Here is a 17,384-nt window from a genome sequence, read left to right as displayed (position 1 = left end):
ATGAACCCAAGATCGCCATTGACTGCCACTTTCCAGTGCAGCCAGCCCTGCAGTTTCATATCCGCTTGTATTGCATCGTCTCTCCGGACTAGCTAGCATTTGCTTTTAGAGCGAAAAGCTCTGCTCTCCATATGCAAGGCTCAAGGTCAAAACCGCTTGACAATGACCTTCAGCCAGGAGGAGGGGCGGAGGTGTGGCTGTGACGTCAGATCATGTGCCTCGCCTGCTGCCGCGCCGCAGCTGCGCTCGCTCCTTGCCGCTGCCTCCCTCGCCTTGAGTAACACCTGTACCACCACTCGCTGAATCACGTGTTCAGAGGGGAGAGGGACAAAATAAAAATTAGCTGCCTGGCAAAGACCAGGCGTAGCCGAGCTTTCGCTCATCTTGCTAGGTTCAGCCTGGTTGAACCACAGCCAATTTTTTTTATCTGAAGTTTTCCACGATAAGTGACAGGAAGGAGCATAATTTTCAGAGTAGGATCTCCCCGATGTCTTCACTATAAAAGAAAAAAACATGTAGTCGTTTATGGAAGGCTGTATCAAAGTTTCTATTATATCCGATGTACTATAGTGGGGTGCTGCTGTGCTGTGCCATTCTTCCCCTCTTGTTTAACGTGGTAAGCTTCTTGGTGTTAATAGATTGTAGTGGTAGGAGTAAAATAAAAATTTGTGCATAGTATGTACTTAGGTACCTTTTGTTGCTGTGTGTTGTGAAAAACATCTCTTTTTTAAGTTAGGCTACCTCTATTCATATTCGAAACTATTAAAAATATTTGATATATTATGCAGTCTGTTTTTATAATTGGTATTCACTTTGCAGTAGAGAATTTGCTAATGACATACCCCTACTTTTGATTGATGTTGTATTCATGCATTTAGAATTGCTATATAGTTGTCTCAATGTTTCACAGATAACCTTCAGTATGTCGTCGAGCCAATTTCTGAAGAGAGAGCCACACGCTGTCTACAGCGTATTGAGTTGCTGAGCAAGATAAGAGAAGAAATTTTGCCACACCCAGAACTTGACGAGAGGCTCAAATTGTGTCAACCCTCCATGGATCTTCCAGACTGGTGGATTTGTGGACGGCATGATAAGGATTTGCTCATTGGTGCAGCTAAGTAAGTTGCTCTATTTTGTAGCAGCTGAAACGTTTGTTTTTCCACAATTTTCTTCTAACGTTTACACTCCAGCTAGCTGTGCATGCTTTTGTAGGTAGCGCAATCACAACGTGGACAAAGGGGGACACATAGGCATATTGCACTGTGTGTTTGTGTCTTTTGTGTGGATTTTGTTGTGCGGAAAGGCATTTGTAGTGACACACCGAAGCCAACTTTTCAGCTCTTGCTTGCTATGCTTGCTCGTGAATGTGATTAGTCATTGCAGGTGTATCCAGGCTCGTAACACAGACTTGTTCAGTTCACTGGCTCAGTGTCATGGTGGTGTCTCAGATTTCTAGTTTGTGAAGTCTGCGGTTGGCATGAGGTCTGCAACAGATGCCAAATGTGAATTTTCTTCCGGCAGCAGACTGCAGACCTTTTAGGGTAATTGCAGTCACTAGGCCTGGAAACAAGTTCATGCCATTCTTTTTTGACAGTAGAACTGGTAAGCAGCTTCACTCTGCACTCATGCTTTGTGCTTGTTGCTGTGACAGGCATGACACTGTGGATGAGTGTTCATACATTAGTTGGTGTTGATTAACAGGAGCTGCGAAAAATGCTCCAGGGTGGCATGGAAAAGTTCCGATATTCCAGTGGTCCAGAGAAAGCAGTTTCTTAGTTGATTTTGCAGGTCTCTGTCTTTCCTGTACATTGGCTCTATTTGTCAACATGACCTTATTAGAAAACAAATCTTTATCATCAGCCGATAATGTGAAGGCAAACACAGCCAACTAGCACTTCTGACCAGCCTCCATCTCGATGAGTAGAATATTTTTTTAAATTTTGCCACTTTTTTTTTGTTGTCAATAGTGTGTTATGCTGTGCCTGCTCTGTTTATTCTTCTGCCCCACTGTGTGGTTGTTGTTGCGGGCCCAGATCAGGCCGCGGGCCGCTCCGCCAGGCTGCTCCACAGTATAATTTTGCTGCTTTGAACTATAGTCCTGTATTTGCACGTACAACTTTTTCTCATGTGAGAGTTTTATCAATTGTATTTCTTTTTTGTAGGTATGGCCTAAGTAGGATGGATTATCATCTGCTTAATGATGGAGATCTCTCTTTCCGCGAAGTTGTTCGAGCACAGTCTGCAGCAAAGCCTCCAGTGGTTGTTGTAAGCCACCATGGACCTTCTTTTCCCCTTGTATCTGCTACAGGTAAGTCTTCATCTGCATGCTTTGTCAATCTTTTCTGAACCCAAGTTTGTATTATATTAAATTAATGTTAGTGCAACAAGCAAAAACTTGCAGTGTCATGCATTATGGAAGAAAGGAAAGATACTTTATGCATTGCAAAATGTTATGTGATTTTTGCTTGAGGCTTTTGCGGAATTTTTGTTGAAAGGCTGCTAGAATTTAGTTCTCATACTGCCTACAGTGAAATCTCAATACAACGAACTTCGCGAGACTGCCAAGAATAGTTCGTTATATTGAAATATCGTAATGATGAAACACTCCGAAATCAAAGCTAGTACTCCACCTATTCGACTGCCAAGGGACCGGAAGAAATGCTTAATTATCGCATGACTGTCATTACCTGGTTGCATCATGGTAAATTTATTTGGTGAAAGTCTGGGCAGTGGTTGCCTAATTTTGAGATGAGTAACAGCGTGGCAGTGACTATTTTTCACGTTTTCTTCAATGCTTTATTGTGTGCATATTGTTAAGAGCATTGAAACAGAACTGCTCCAGAATTGTAAGAGCCTCTCGCAGCATTCACTGTGTGATACTGTTTAGCTGTACCACTACCGTGTTACACTAATCATGAGCGGTATGGTCGCATGTGTGGAGGCTTCACCGCTCGAACAGTGAATGGCACCTGACGAGAGTGTAAGAACGGAACCGACGGACGGAAGCAAAGGAAATAGCTCAGTGGCACCAAAGCGGCGAGAAAAAAAATTGGGAAAGAAAACACCAGCGAGACTCCAGTCAGCATCTGAAACAGCACTCAGCTGGGTTAGGTTGGCTGGCAGACTGGCTGGTCGAGCCGCTGTTGCTGTGGGCTGCTGCGAAGCTCAGAAAAGCGAAACCAAAACTAAGCAGTCGGACTGTCCTCGGAGTTGGGGCCGCTCTTTAATCGTCACGCCTTCTCCTTTACTGAAAACTGTCTTCGCTTGTTCTTGGAGGGCAACTCTGGGCGTTTTTTTAACACTTTGAGTTGATAATCCCATCACATTCTTTAGAGTCCTGACTCTCTGGCACTAGAAAGCTTTTTTCAAAATACTGAGTATAAAAGTATTTTAGAACAGCAGAAACCAGGAAACCGAAACCGAAATTGGGTTTCAGCTAAACTAAGACTTCACAACATACCAGCCTATGACATCACGGATACTGTCCCGAAACTTATCGTCTATGCAAGATTGGCTAAACTGGCGAATGCAATCTACAGATTGGGTCATTGTCTGAACTGACCAAATACAAGTGCGAGCGTTTGTCCTTCAGCAAACGCAGAGCTAATATCAACGAGCATGCCAACATGTGACATCACACATGGAAGGTTGCCCATAGAAATCGCTCCGATTGAGGGCACAAAGTGGAAACTTTTAAAATTACCGTATTTACCCAATTCCAACGCGCACCTTTTTTCGGGGAAAATACGTCTCAAAATCGCATGCGCGTTGGATTCGAGTGCAAACCGAAACTGCCCCATAGCTGCCCATCGTCATCGCCATTATACGATGTGGGAGCTCACTAACTGCTGGAAACATGGGAGCACGTTTGCTCGTCGTTTTCTGCGTCGCAGGAGCCGTTTTCAACCGGTGTGGCGCTTGTTATTGGTCGCGTGCTCAGCGACCACGGACCGCGTTCACGGCGACGGTATCCCGTGCACTGCCGCGGGCGGACGCCTCATCACTGCCGTTGCACGATCAAGATACGCGGATCGAAGAATATGTTGATGAAACAACGGTTATCGGAAACGCGTCATTTCGGCGGTAAAGTTCCAAAAACGATGAGACTCCTTTCTGTTTTGCGGCCGACTCTCTGACAGAGATTACATCGTCCGCAGGCGGGGCACGCCGCGCCGCTGACGAGGTCGTGCATCATGCCGATCTCACAGATAACAGCGCTCCCGCGCCCGTTTTTACAGTCGAAGATCTTTATCTTTCGCTCAGACGCACTGACGAAGTCATCGATGCTCCGCAAGAAGCATCGCCGTTGCCGCAGTTACGCCTAGCAGCAGACGAACCTCCCGTAACCGGAGCTCTCCGCTTGCGCTTGGGGCGTCTTCCTTTATACTGATGCTTTGTCAGGAAATTGCGTGAGCGAAAATCTCGTTTCTCAGTCACATCCTTAGCGGAGATAGGAGAAAAACCCGGGCAGAAGCGTTGGTTCACGTCTCGGTGGCGGCAGAACGAAGAAAGAGCGTCTGCGCCCGACCGTGCGGTGGAATGCTCGTAGCCAATGGAACGGCTCCGATCGTACCACGTGATTTGAAGGGCCAGTCGCGACGCTCGACTCGGGCGGGAAACGATCTTTTTTTTCGTATTTTTATCAAGAATGCGCCGCTGCCGAAGTGGCTTCTCGTAGACGATGGGTAGGCCTACTTCCCCGCGAATATTCAAGAGCGGGCGACGCCGTGGAGCGAAATGCCGCGTTCCCGAAATTCGCTCAAATTCGCACTTTCGCGAGCCACCGCGAGTGCTTTAAATTGTATTTTTTACTAACTTCCCATTGATTATCGGCTTTGATTTTTTTACACATAAAAGAAGAGGCTTGGGGGAATACAAAACGCAAGAAAATACAAAATCGACTTTATCGAAAAAAATCGCGGTTTTTTCACCCGCATCTCCCCTTAAAATATAAAAACGGTTGCAAATTATTTTCATTCGTGGAAGTCACATGCACATTAGAAGCGGGGCTTGTAGTTTTTTTTTTTTATTATTACCAATATCGGGTGCGCGTTAGAATCGGGGCTTGAAATTTTTTTTTTTTTTTGGTGCCGTAAATTGGGTGCGCGTTGGAATCGGGGGCGCGTTGGAATTGGGTAAATACGGTAATTTGTTCTGCAGGAAGACGTTGCCCGGTTGTGAGATTTAGCACAAATAAAAAAAATTTCAGTCCCTATGAGAGGCTCGAAATCTTTAAGGTGCATTTATACTGGCAATTTGTGGTACTGGTGCTTGTGCCCACGACTACCAACAAATTACCAACATGTGCTCTCACCACAGACTGTGTGAGTTGTGACCGCAGTCACTAAGAGTGGCACTTTGTGCAGCTTGTGGACTTGTGTCTGGTGCCCATTGAAATATCTGCATCCATGCCTGGCACCTGTTAAGCCATTGTATTGTGCCATACAGGCTATCTGTTAATCGTTTGTAGCAGCAAGGTAAGACCTGTAATGCAAATCCACTTGGGCAGAAGCATCCCTTCCTTTCTGTTCTGTTCTCCCTTTCTTCTCACTTGGGCAGTGTAGTGCTGTCACACCTGGCTGTACTATGATGAATTTTACAATGCTCACAATGTAACTTCAAGTGTTGGTATACTAATGCAATAGCTGTCTGTCTTCGTACTTTTTTTTTTTTTTCCCAGTGGATACTGCTGTGCCAGCCACTGCAAAGGCAACGGTTGACAGCAACCAAGAAGTGCTATGTCCAGAGACTGTGACTCAGGCAGCTGTGGTTCTCTCCAAAGATGAGGGCTCTGTTCTTCCTCAGGGATCCGAAGTAAAGGTTGACAATTCATGCGAGTTGAAGGTCGACAGTTCAAGTGAGAGTGAAAAGGTTGCCTCTGAATGCTCTGGTGAGGCTGCTAAGGGGACACCTAGCGAGGACCACATCGCTGGAACAGCAGAGAAAAATGAAGAGAGCACAGTCCAGCCAGCTCGTGACGATTCTAAGGCGGAACAAGCCAGGTTGCCAGAAGTCTTTTCTGCAGACGAGAAAATGGATGAGGATAAGCCCGTTGAGCAATCTGCAGAAGATGAAGAGCTGACTCTGAAGGACAGTACAGAAGAGAACCCCGGAGAGGAGATGGAAGTTGATGAAGAAAAAAGTGAAATGGCTTCTGAAGCTGATGAGGATCCCGAAGTTAAGACTTTAGAGCAGACACCTGAGGAAGGGAGTACAAAGAAGCAGCAAATTGAACTGCATGAGGTACCTTTAATAGAACCAAAGAAAACTGAGGAAGAAGATAATGAGGATGTTCCTGTACAACAGAATGATTCTGACAAAGGTTAGTCACTAACTAGTATTGGCTTAAAAAAAAAAATGCATGTGAATGTTAGAAGAGGTGCATGCTGTGCTGCGAGCTCATGTCTTACGTTACAGTTCTGACCATTCGATCCTTAGCCTTCTTCTTTGAGGGGCAAAAGGGTCACAATTATCAAATTTTCAGGGAACATATATTTTTGCAAATGAGTGAATAAACATTTACTGGCAGTAGTGGTGGTTGGAGCTGTTGCATATGGGTCCCTTAGTCCAGGGCCCCAGTGGCTTCTGCTAATTTCTTGGCGATGGTGAGCAGTGCCTCCTCGTCTGCCGGGGAGAACCTGGCCAGCTTCACCTCCCACTGCTCTAAGGCTGCATCAGGTGGCTTAAGGTGGTTGGGTTTCTGTGGAAATGTGCATGCGATATGGGTGAAAGTAGCGGTGTCACCACGCCAAGGACGTGCATCTGCGTGTAGTGTTGGGTGAAGGTGATGGAGGCGATGGAAATTGGGGTATGTGAGCGTCTGAATCTGCTGGAGAAAGTAGGAGTCTTGCAGGGAAAGGTGTTTGTGGGGTAGGGGGTGTAGGTGCCTGTTGAGACACAAGGTTTCTAGGCGTGTTGCATAGTGGGTGGGTAAGGGGTAGAACTTGGGATGGGGAGGCCCCGATCAGCAAGTATGATTGCACGATAGGGTATCAGCTGTGGTGTTTCCAGCCAGGCCTTTGATGCTGGGGACACAGGAAATGACATGGTTTTGTTGGAGCGTATGCCCTAGAATACGAAGGGCTTGGCTTGCGACGTTACCACTTGTGTAAGCTCGGCCGACAGTATATCTGTGGGTCGGTGAACATATGCGAGCTCTATGAATGGATGTCGCTCAATTTAATGGTGAGGGCGATAGCGATTGCTTCAGCGGCAGCGGGGTCTGTTGCCCGGAAGGAAGCGGCTAGGCATGAAGTGTTGGTGCAGTGTGCTGTGGCCAGGCATATGTTTGTGGGTGGGCATAGGAAGCAGTGTCCACATAGATGGCTGTGGTATCCTGTCCGTACTGTTTGCGACGATGTCGAAAGTGGGCCTGTCTTCTGGCCGTTTGAGGTACGTGGTGCACGGGATAGGGTCAGAGTGGAGATGCATGCGGATGTCAGTGGAGAGTACACCCCTGAGGACAAGGGTCTGGGAGGCCTGGGGTCATCAGTGTGGCAGAGGATGACTCTGTCTGCTGAGGTAGTGAGCAGACGAGTGTGTTGAAACGTGAGGACTGCGTCACGGAGTTCTTCAAAGGGGTTGTGAATGCCTAGGGGGCGATCAGGCGGGCCATGGACTTACACAGTGGCAGACCAAGAGCAGTTTTGTAGAGGGTGCGGATTGATACATCGACCTGATTCAGGGTAGGGCATGTGAGATAGTGGTATGGGAGGCCATGTTGTATGTGGCTCATGGCAAGGGTCATAACTAATTGAGCAGTTTCTTTGTTACACATGCCCTTATGGTGCCCTGCTATGCGGCGAATCATGCGGGCAATTGAGGATGGATGTGCCTAGAGTGGTGATGGTGTGGGTGGGTTTGCTGTCGTGCTAGATCCAGAGACCAAGACTCGCACAAGCGAGCACTACTCGATGGGACTTTTGTGCATTTGTAGTCTGATAGGGCTGGCTGACTTGTAGAGGTGACCGTGAATCCAGAGAACTTCATTCTGGGGCACATTGCATGCCGCTTTGCATGACAAACGTCTTGACCATTTTAATGGTGTTTTTCAGGGCTGGCTTTTTATCCGCAAGGAAGCTGTGGGTGGGTCTGAGAGAGATATCGCCGGTATACTTGGTGTAGCTGGTGTCCTCATGTGCAGTTGGTGCGAAAGTGGGGCCATGGGAATGTTGAAAAGAAAAGATGAGAGGACAGCCCTTTGTGGGATGTCTGTGTTTGGGGGTGTGAGATGGTGGGGATCATATGGAGCCGATGCCAGTTATGACGGTGTGATTGGATAGAAAGGCAGAGATGTTCTGAAATATGCAAGAGCCGTTGTGTATGTGGTTGAGGCCGTCATGAATTGGGGTGTGTGCTATTTTGTCGAAGGCTCCCTTTATGTCCAAAGTGAGGAGGAGGTGCTCACCGCTTAGGGTATACTAGTGAGTATGTCATGTTGAAGCAGAAGACAATAGTCTTGAGTGGAGAGGCCAGGACGGACTTCAAGCATGCAGAAGGAGACAAGTCGTGTTCCTCTGTAATTTTGGATGGTGGTATGAGTGACCCCTTCATTCGACTTCCCAAGGCAGGAGGTGAGGGAGATTGGACGAAGTGCTGAAATTTATGGTGGCTTTTAGGTTTGAGGATTAGGATAACTTCCGCTTGCTTCTATTCTGGTAGCAGATACCTCGGAATCCATTCCTGGTCGCTAATATATTATGTGAGAGCTTAAAGAATGTCAGTGGATAAGTTGCGCAGGATGGCATTGGCGATTTTATCTGATCCTGGTGCACTGGACCTAGAGGCAGATCGCGCAGCAGCATGTACAGCCAGCCAAATGTTTAGCTAGCTAAAGATTTGGTCGGCTATACCTTCTCACAGGTGATGGGGACGCCTCAATTCTTGATTAGATGCCCGCGTCCGAGACAGATGACCGGCAGAGCGACGCTAAGGACGCTCATGAATACGACGACGAGCATATGGCCAGAGTAACGTGTAGAAAGTGCAACAAAGATGCCCGCCCAACAGTGCAGCACATGTGTGACTGCCTTGGCTACCACATTATCAGAAGTAGACACCTCAGAAGTAGTATCAGTACATTCAGTGCTTAGACTACACCAACTAACGACACTGGGCTCGACCCACGTTGCTCTCCCTCTGGGAGTTTCCACATGAAGCAGGAATTGACCTCCTAATGTGACCTCTCTTTCCTTACTCCCCCTCTCTCGTGAATAAGCCTTTGTGCCAGCTCCATTTAAACAATGATTACTCTTTTTGGGATTAGGGCGGCCTGCATAGGTAGGAGGCTTGAGGTGGTTGATGAGTGTCAAAGTACTGGTTGCAGATATTATCGAGAAGGGATTGGTCTGTACTCTTAGTTTTGGGCAATTGTTTAGAGGGTTCAGTGGGTGGTAGTTTTAGTGGTGTCGGGGTGTAGTAGGCTATTGAGAATCGCCTAGCTTTTGGATGTGCTAAGCGTTCTCCGGAGGGGCCCGCAGAAGTGATGCCAATTTTAGGATAATTGCGATGCATATTCCTGGGCTTGCTCTGCAAGTTCTGTGCGGTGTTTGAGCGTCTGGTTGCGCTTTTGACGTCACGAACGGCAGAGGAAGCTGCGTGTGGCTTCCCACAGGTTAATTTGAAGATCTGGGGTTTTACGTGGGAATCTTCGATCCTGATTTCGCCGCAAACCGGTAAAGCGACTGTGGCTCCACGAGGCTTCGATCTGCTGCGCTGCCTCGTGGCTCTGAGTGGCTGTCGCTTGATATGAAGACGTTTACACGGCAATCTCAAAGGTTGTTCAATACAGGTAGCCTGATCCCTCAACAAAAATTTTTTTTTTCTGAGTCCCATTTTTTTTTTCTTTGCTGTGCTTGGTTAATTCAGATATTTCCGCTGTTCCACTGATTTCGAATTAACGCTGTTTTATTGTATGTGTTGGAGAGTGTATGTGTGTGAGTGGAGTGGTGTTGATGCGGGGACTTCGTCTATGCTGCGATGTCAAGATTTGTCCCAGTCCGCAATGTGGATTGTGCCAATGGGTGTCCGATGTTGTGGGGACAAAATGCTAATTGACAGGAGGAAATGATCACTGCTAAGAGCTTCACCGAGATTGGTCCAGGTGGGACAAGGTATGTTTCTGGCAAAGGAGATGCTGTTACCTAGGCGGGTCGGAGCAGAGAGATCGGTAAGGAGGTTGAGGTGGAGGGCGTTGATGGTGTCAAGGAGGGAGGTTCCTTTGGCTGTGTCGGCATGATAGGCCCAGGCAGTGTGCGGGGCGTTATAATAACACAAGGCGCTGGGCTAGGTGGTGGCAATCCAAGAGTAGGAGGCCAAAGGGAGGCTGGTTCTGTTTTGGAGGTCTGTAGATGTTTAAGACAAAACGTACTCTCTTCTGCTCTCATGAGAAAAAAACCTCGATCAGGACGTGATCAACGTTGTCTTGAAGGAGTGTGTGTGGAATGGTGGTTACGGATTTGGTGATGAGAGTGGCTGCCTGGGATGTAGGATAAATGTGTATGGTATAATAGACCTGTTGTCTGATAGGGCCAGTTTTCACTTCTTGGAGGCAGTTGATATAGTGGAGAAGCGAGGGAGCTTTGTGGCAAAAGGAGTGCAAATTTCATTGCCAGATTTCCAGGTGGTGGTGCTCCGAGGGTGGTGAATTATTGGGTGTGCTCATGATGAGAGCTCTTGAGGAATGGGAAGCCATCTTGCCTTTCTATATCTGGAGCCTCTGGGCATGCAGACACGGCTGGTGGTGGGTGCAGTGAGGGAGTCGGGTGATGATTTTGCTAGGCAGGCAGTTGATGCATGCGCTGACGGTAGTGAAAGACTAGCTGTCTGTTGCTGCGTGTTAGCTAGTTGTTGCTGGAAGGTAGCCATTATCTGGAGTATGTGTTGCTGCATGTTTTTGAGGTATTGCATCTGCGCTGGCATGAATCGAAGTGGTGCTGGAGCTGTAGTGGGGTTGTGGCGAGGTGGTGGAGAGAGAGTAAAATAACGTTATTTGACCAGAGGATTTGGTGCATGCAGGTCCCTGGGCCCCCGCACGACCCCACTGCACTACACGTTCATGAGTTAGATACGAGCCCTGAGGCATTGCTTTTCTACCTGAAGTTTGATGGTTTTCGTAGAGTCAGTGGGTGGAGCAGGAGAAGCAATAGTTGACCAGCTCACCTTTGTGGTCTTCACTGAAGCGGTGGTCTTGTGGCCGTACCAGTAGGCGGTAGTGAACGGGGCTTTGGGCATGGGGTGATGTGTTCGGATAAAGAGGGATTATCGTGATGTGTTCGGATAAAGAGGGATTATCGATCTAAACCAGCGGAGGCAGCGGGCCGGGGCAGGAGGAGATGGCCAGAGGACTGCTTGCCTGGGGTTTCGTTAAGATGTGTGGTGTCGGGCGTTTGGTGTTTGCAACTAGGCACTGTCGACACTTTCTGCCGCCCCTGATATGGTCGTCTCCACAGGTGGCACACCAGGGAGCACAGGGGTGGCCAGCTTGTACGTTGGGGGTGCCACACGTATGACATATGGAGATGTCCAGGGTTGGGCGTACGTCCGTGCAATGGCCAAGTGATGGCAGTCTTGGCATGCTTGTTTGGTTGGCTTGAAAGGAAAGCGTGATAGTTCTCTTTGAATACCTCGGAGCGTGGGATGTGTTTGGTGTTGAAGGTGAGCACTGCTGTGTGGGTGTTGCTGAGCATTCTGGTGTATAAGATTTCCGCTCCTACAGCGTCCAGATGTCAGCCATTAAAGTGGAGGTGTGGGTATTGGGTGTGAGATGTGAATGATGTGCTTGAAGACATCTTCCAGAGCTGTCACGAATGCAGAGGTAGCATAGGTCTTTGCAGTGAGCATGAGGTGGTTTATCTGGTGTACTTGGTCCACAGTGATGAGGTCGAAAGCGCTTGAGACTGTGATGTTCGATCCAGGGTGGGTATGGACACGTAAGCTGGCTCTATTTATAAGCGAGCTGCAGGCATTGGGGATGACATTAGAGGTCTCCGGGGGAAGGGGGGTGGAATCATGCACAGTTTCTTGGGGTGGAGAATGATTTTGCAATCTTGATAGGGAGAGAGGGTAGGCAGTTTTGGCGGGGTGGTGTCCTCTGCTAGTTCGTAGAGTGGGTAGGGGGTTTGGGTGGGCTCTCGGAGGGGAGAACAGTGAGACCTGCTACCGTAAGTGGCTAAAAAAAAGTCCTTGTGCAATTATGTAATATGGTATGTGAATTTCTGCCTGGACCTTTTCAGAAATTTTGCCTCATGGGACTTGATAATATGCATGTCATTGGTTTCTCTTGACATCAGGGTATGCAATAAGGCTAAAACTGTCATCCTTCCTATCATAGTAGTTGTGTTATACTGTTTCAGAGCAAAAGCTCGGCTTCACGGCCAAAGCTGCAAAAGCTGGAAAAGCTGGGCCATTGCTGAAGCTTTGACCTTGACTTTGAATAAATGAATGAAATAAATAATGCCGTGACTAGGATTCGAACCAATGGTGGCACGAACAGTTCAACTTCGCTGGCCACTGCACGAGAGCACTATGCTATCGCCGCATCCGATCGTGCCTCGTGTTAAACTGCACCACACTCTCGCTGTGCACTGCACATTGTTGTCTTCATCAGCTTCCATCTGCGCTGTGAACAGATCAGATCAGCTTAACCTTGATCAGCACTTAACCCGAGTCTAATATCGTCGCCTGACGTGCCGACGACCCAGCAAGGCAAAACCATAAGCCAGTCAGGCTGAACGCACAAGTTGACACTTCAGAAATAAGAATACAAATTTTTTTCCCATGACTGAAGTGGCTACTTGAAAACTTTATAACTCAACTTCTATGATAGGCAGGTTGATAATTTTACCCATATTGCATAACTTAATGTCAAGAGGTACCGTGGCACACATTTTAGTGAGTTCCCAGCTGCAGAATTTCTTGAAAGCTCTCGGCAAAAACTTAAACAACATATCACGTAAGTGCACTAGGACTTGTTTTACAAGAAATTAAATGACATATTTGGAATCGGCACGCAAAAATACATATTCACTTGAGATTTCATTAATGTTACACAATTCCAGATTTTTCTGTAGGACCCTCCTTCTCCTTAAAGGTCTTACCTAAGCCTTTGTTATCTTTGCTGGGTCTAGCTGTCGGAGTCTTATTTTTTTGTTTATCTTGCAGTTGTTGCTGAGTCGGCTGAAGTGGAAAAAGCAGAAACCGGGCCATTGAATGTTAATGAAGCCAAAGATGAGGAGCTCCACTGTGAAAAGGATGTATCGGGAATTGCTGAGGAGAGCCACCAGGAACAACCTACTTCGTGTAACAACACCACCCTGGCACCTGTGTCTTCTCTTTCAATGACGTGTGCTTTGTTGGAACTGCCCACACCGGGAGTGGTTCTGCCACCTCCTGTGGAAGATGACAACTCCAAGACTGATGTTGAGAAGACTGACACTGAACAAGACCCTGCTGAGATGATGCCCTGTGGTTCCAAAATTCCTCTCACTGGATTTCCACCTTTCCGTGTTCTCACTCCTCAGTTGACTGAAGAATCTCAGGTGAGAATTGAAAGGGATTACAGGGGATTTCCATTTTATATTTCTCCTATTTCAAACTCATTAAAATGATCTTTTTTAACAAAAGTAAAAAATGCTTCTACAGTTACAATTTCTCATTAGTGTAGTTAATACTGCACAAAAGCTATGCGGAGTGCGTTTGGACGAGTAATCTCTTCTGGTGATGTGGCATCAAACCACAAGAACGTCCATCCAATGTTATACCAACGATATCGCCGCTCGCACACGAAGTGAGCCAATAGCTTTGCTGTAAAAAACTGAGCTCTTGCAAGAAAGAAAAAAAAAGCAGCACTTTCATGTCTGGCAGAGGATTCCACACAGCGCACCTATTTGGTATGGAAAATAGTTGTGCGATGGAAGAACAACGCCTGAGGGCAGCACAACTTTGTTCTGCATTTCTTCTAGAACTACCTTTACGCAAACAAGCAATTCTGGTTTGGTTTATGAGGGTTTAACGTCCCTATGTGACTCAGGCTATTTTCAAACCTGTCTTCGTTATTTTTTTGGGCATGCTGGAGTGTGTGAACGGAGGAGAGGACAAATGCAATTTTTAATCATAGATATTTTGGGTGTTACTGAACCTAGATCAAAAATTCTTGCTATGGGTGGACAAGTGATGGAATACCTATCGCTCATCCTCGGTAAATATCATTTCCTAGTAGCTTTAATAAAACACGAAGCATTGGAGGCACGGCAGTGAAGCGACGACTGCTGCATAGAGGCTGCATGCACCAACTCGTCATAGGCTTTGCTGCGCCCTGATGTTGCACATATTGCTGAAGTGCTGCCTCTCGGATAACATTGATGTATCCTTTGTCTCTACAATAGTGCATGCCATTTTCGTTTCTCTTTTTTCTTCTTTTTTTCTTTTTTTTTTTCTTCCCACCATGATGGATTAGTGGTGAAAGTGCTTGGCTGTGGAGCCAGAGAGCTCGCATTCAAACCTGACAGTGGCAGCCTCATTTCGATGGAGACAAAACGCAAAATGCACCTATGTGCTGTGCGATGTCAGCATGTGTTAGATCCTCAGGTGGCTTAAATTAATCTTGGCCCTGCACTACAGCTTCCCTCAAAGCCCATGTGGTGCTTCAGTACTTTAAACCTTGCTATGATTGGCCTAAGCAGTTTGAGGTTGTGTTGAAATTGTAACTATATTGTTTTCATTTTCTTCAGGTTTCAAACTTCCACTAACAAAATACTGATAGGTGAGCCAGAGCATTGAAGACTGCGGTAGCTTTTCTTTGCTTTGACAATTGCTAGTACCGTATTTACTCGCATAATCCTCGCACTTTTTTTCGCAGAAAATCGGTGCGAAGTTAGGGGGTGCAATAATTACGCGGGGAAAATTTTTGAACAATGCTTTGGAGTGCTGAAAGCAAATGTAAATAGGCTGTGAACCGGGGTTCTCAAGCCAGCTATTGTAAATTTAACCAAAACTTCAATTGCAAGCAGGACTTACGTTTGTAATAAAACCACAGAGACGACAAACACTAGCTGCAGAAACACTTTATTTGCGAAGGCTGGCCGCCCGCAACATCACCATCACTCAGAGTCCGCGGAGTCCACGTCGACATTGCCATCGCTATCGCTGGTCGCTGCTTCGTCGGCTTCCTCAGCTTCACCCTCTTCATCTTCGTCCCACACCAAGTGGTCTTCTGTCGCGTCCAGGGCGTTGGAAATGCCAGTTTTCTTGAAACTCTTCACGACCACGTCAGCGCCAATCATGCTCCATGCATCTGCTACCCAGCTGCACAGCAGCTCCACAGATGGCCTCTTTATCTTGCCACCCGGCGTAAGAGCGTGTTGGCCTTCGGCCATCCATTCTGCATACAGCCTCCGAACGTTATCTTTGAACGGCTTGTTCAAAGACACGTCCAGAGGCTGCAGCATCGATGTGAGGCCACCTGGTATTACTGCGATATCCGTACGCAATTCCATCAACTTCGCGCGAACAGAGTCCATGAGGTGACCGCGGAAGCTATCAAGAACGAGAAGCGACGGACAAAGAAGTGCTCCCGGTCGCCGTGCCCACACCGTCTTCAACCAGTCGATCATCAATTCTGCCGTCATCCAACCTTTCTCTTGCACCCGCACGTGTATTCCGGAGGGCAGCTTTCCTTTTGGCAGGGTTTTCCGCTTAAAAATCACATATGGTGGCAGCTTCCGCCCGTCCGCAGTCACGCCTAGCATGACCGTGCATCGTTGTTTTTCGGCACCAGTCCTTTGTATCTGTTAGTCCTTTTATCATTAGTTTGGTAATGCTATATTTTGATAGTGCATGCACTTTTCCTTAGTTCTGTCGAGTGATGTTGGGGATGCGATGATTATGCGAGGAAAAAAAAAATTCCAATTTTCGATAGGCAATGTGGGGGGTGCGAGCATTATGCGAGTAAATACGGTAAATAGCCCGTGGAAAAGATGACTCCTGAGTCTGACTTTTGTTCGACAATGCCATTGTCACTCCTTCTATTTTCTTTTTTGAGTTTTTTTCAGCATGCAAGCATGAGCACATACATCTTTGTTGATTATGCAATTCCACCACTTAGTGTGTGCGTTTTGCTGATTCCCTTTTACTATATCATATTTCAGTTACACAGTATGTATCAGTGGTGTCAGTTGTGGGCTTTACATAAAAAAAAGCAGTTATTGTGATGTTATGGCTGCTTATTGTTTATTGTTTCATTGTGCAGGAAACGAATTCACAACAGGATGATGTGTTAAGTCAAGAGAGCTTCAACTTGGATGGAGAAGGTGGAACAGAGCCGCCCATTGTCCACTTCATGACACACTCGACTCGCAATCCAGTTCGGTGGCCAAAGGTAATACTGATGAAGGTCACTTTTACTTTTTAACTGTGCTTCTTGAATCCTGTTCATAGTCTGTCTGCTCTTGAAATCCAGGAGAATATCGGGGAAACATAGCCTGATTTTTTTTTTTTTTTTTGTGGACGCATGTTTTGGGTCGTATTGTGAGTATAGGCTGTAGTTAGTAGCAGTTAGCATCAATGGAAACTGAATTATGGGGCAGTTTTTGCAGCAGTGTGTTATTCACTGGGAAACAGCAGACTAGCAGCACGTTGCTTGATGCACGCTGTTGGGCTTGGCCTGTTTAGCAGCCTTCTCTACTTTCTTAATTTCACCATTTCATACTTTTGCTAATGCTTAATGCTTTGCAATGGATGCACAGTCTGGATGCCTGTCGAATGCTCAGGAAAAAAAAAAAGGGCTCATCCCTTGTGCTATTAAATACAGGATGTGCTCTTTTGCAATTGTATGCTGAGAATACCAATTATGGACTACATTTTTTACATCAGTAGCTTACGAGCTTGAATACAAAAGGTCATCTGCTCCTTTTCATTCCTGCTGTCTAGTTCATATCATCATGTAGTGGCAGGCAGTCCAGGAGGGAGATGGGTAGACACAAGCTTTTTTGGCAATGTTGTGCCCACAAAGAATAGAAACTCATGGTGGTGGCAGCAAGTGTGCTTGGCAGTTGGAGATGGTCAGAATTCTGATTGCTGTCGGCCACACTCAGTTTAAAGACAGCTGCAAACTTTAAGATACCTGACACTGATAGTAACCTCAAACATTGTGGAGATGGCTATCATCGAAACGCCAGTTGTTGACTCTATATTGAAAAACAGCGCTTAAAATGACGGACGAGAAGAGGCGAGGCAAACAGTATGTTTTTCAATATGGCAATTCACAACCAACTCGCCCAGCTTTCCTTAATGCAGAAGTTGTTGACTCTTTTGATGATAGGAAAGGCAGGGTTGCGGTATGTTTTGCCGCGCGTACGCTGACCTCGCTTAGAAATGCACCACTGTTT

At 46.7% G+C, this 17,384-nt stretch overlaps 1 protein-coding gene across 4 annotated transcripts in view; it reads left to right on the top strand.

The window, feature by feature from the left end:
• kis (chromodomain helicase DNA binding protein kismet) overlaps positions 1-17,384 on the top strand; it is a 128,306-nt gene that overhangs the window by 76,795 nt on the left and 34,127 nt on the right. For all 4 annotated transcript variants that reach the window (XM_089579789.1, XM_089579787.1, XM_089579788.1 and 1 more), the window contains 5 exons: positions 911-1,118; positions 2,163-2,308; positions 5,681-6,322; positions 13,162-13,538; positions 16,247-16,375. In XM_089579789.1, coding sequence (XP_089435915.1) covers positions 911-1,118; positions 2,163-2,308; positions 5,681-6,322; positions 13,162-13,538; positions 16,247-16,375 — 1,502 coding nt within the window. The remainder of the gene's footprint in view (positions 1-910; positions 1,119-2,162; positions 2,309-5,680; positions 6,323-13,161; positions 13,539-16,246; positions 16,376-17,384) is intronic.

Source organism: Amblyomma mixtum, chromosome 3, assembly GCF_055824585.1.
Source record: "Amblyomma mixtum isolate Tamu chromosome 3, ASM5582458v1, whole genome shotgun sequence".
NCBI classification, from domain to species: domain Eukaryota; kingdom Metazoa; phylum Arthropoda; class Arachnida; order Ixodida; family Ixodidae; genus Amblyomma; species Amblyomma mixtum.
The sequence above is the reverse complement of the archived record's forward strand: the minus strand, read 5'-3'. Positions and strand labels throughout refer to the sequence as shown.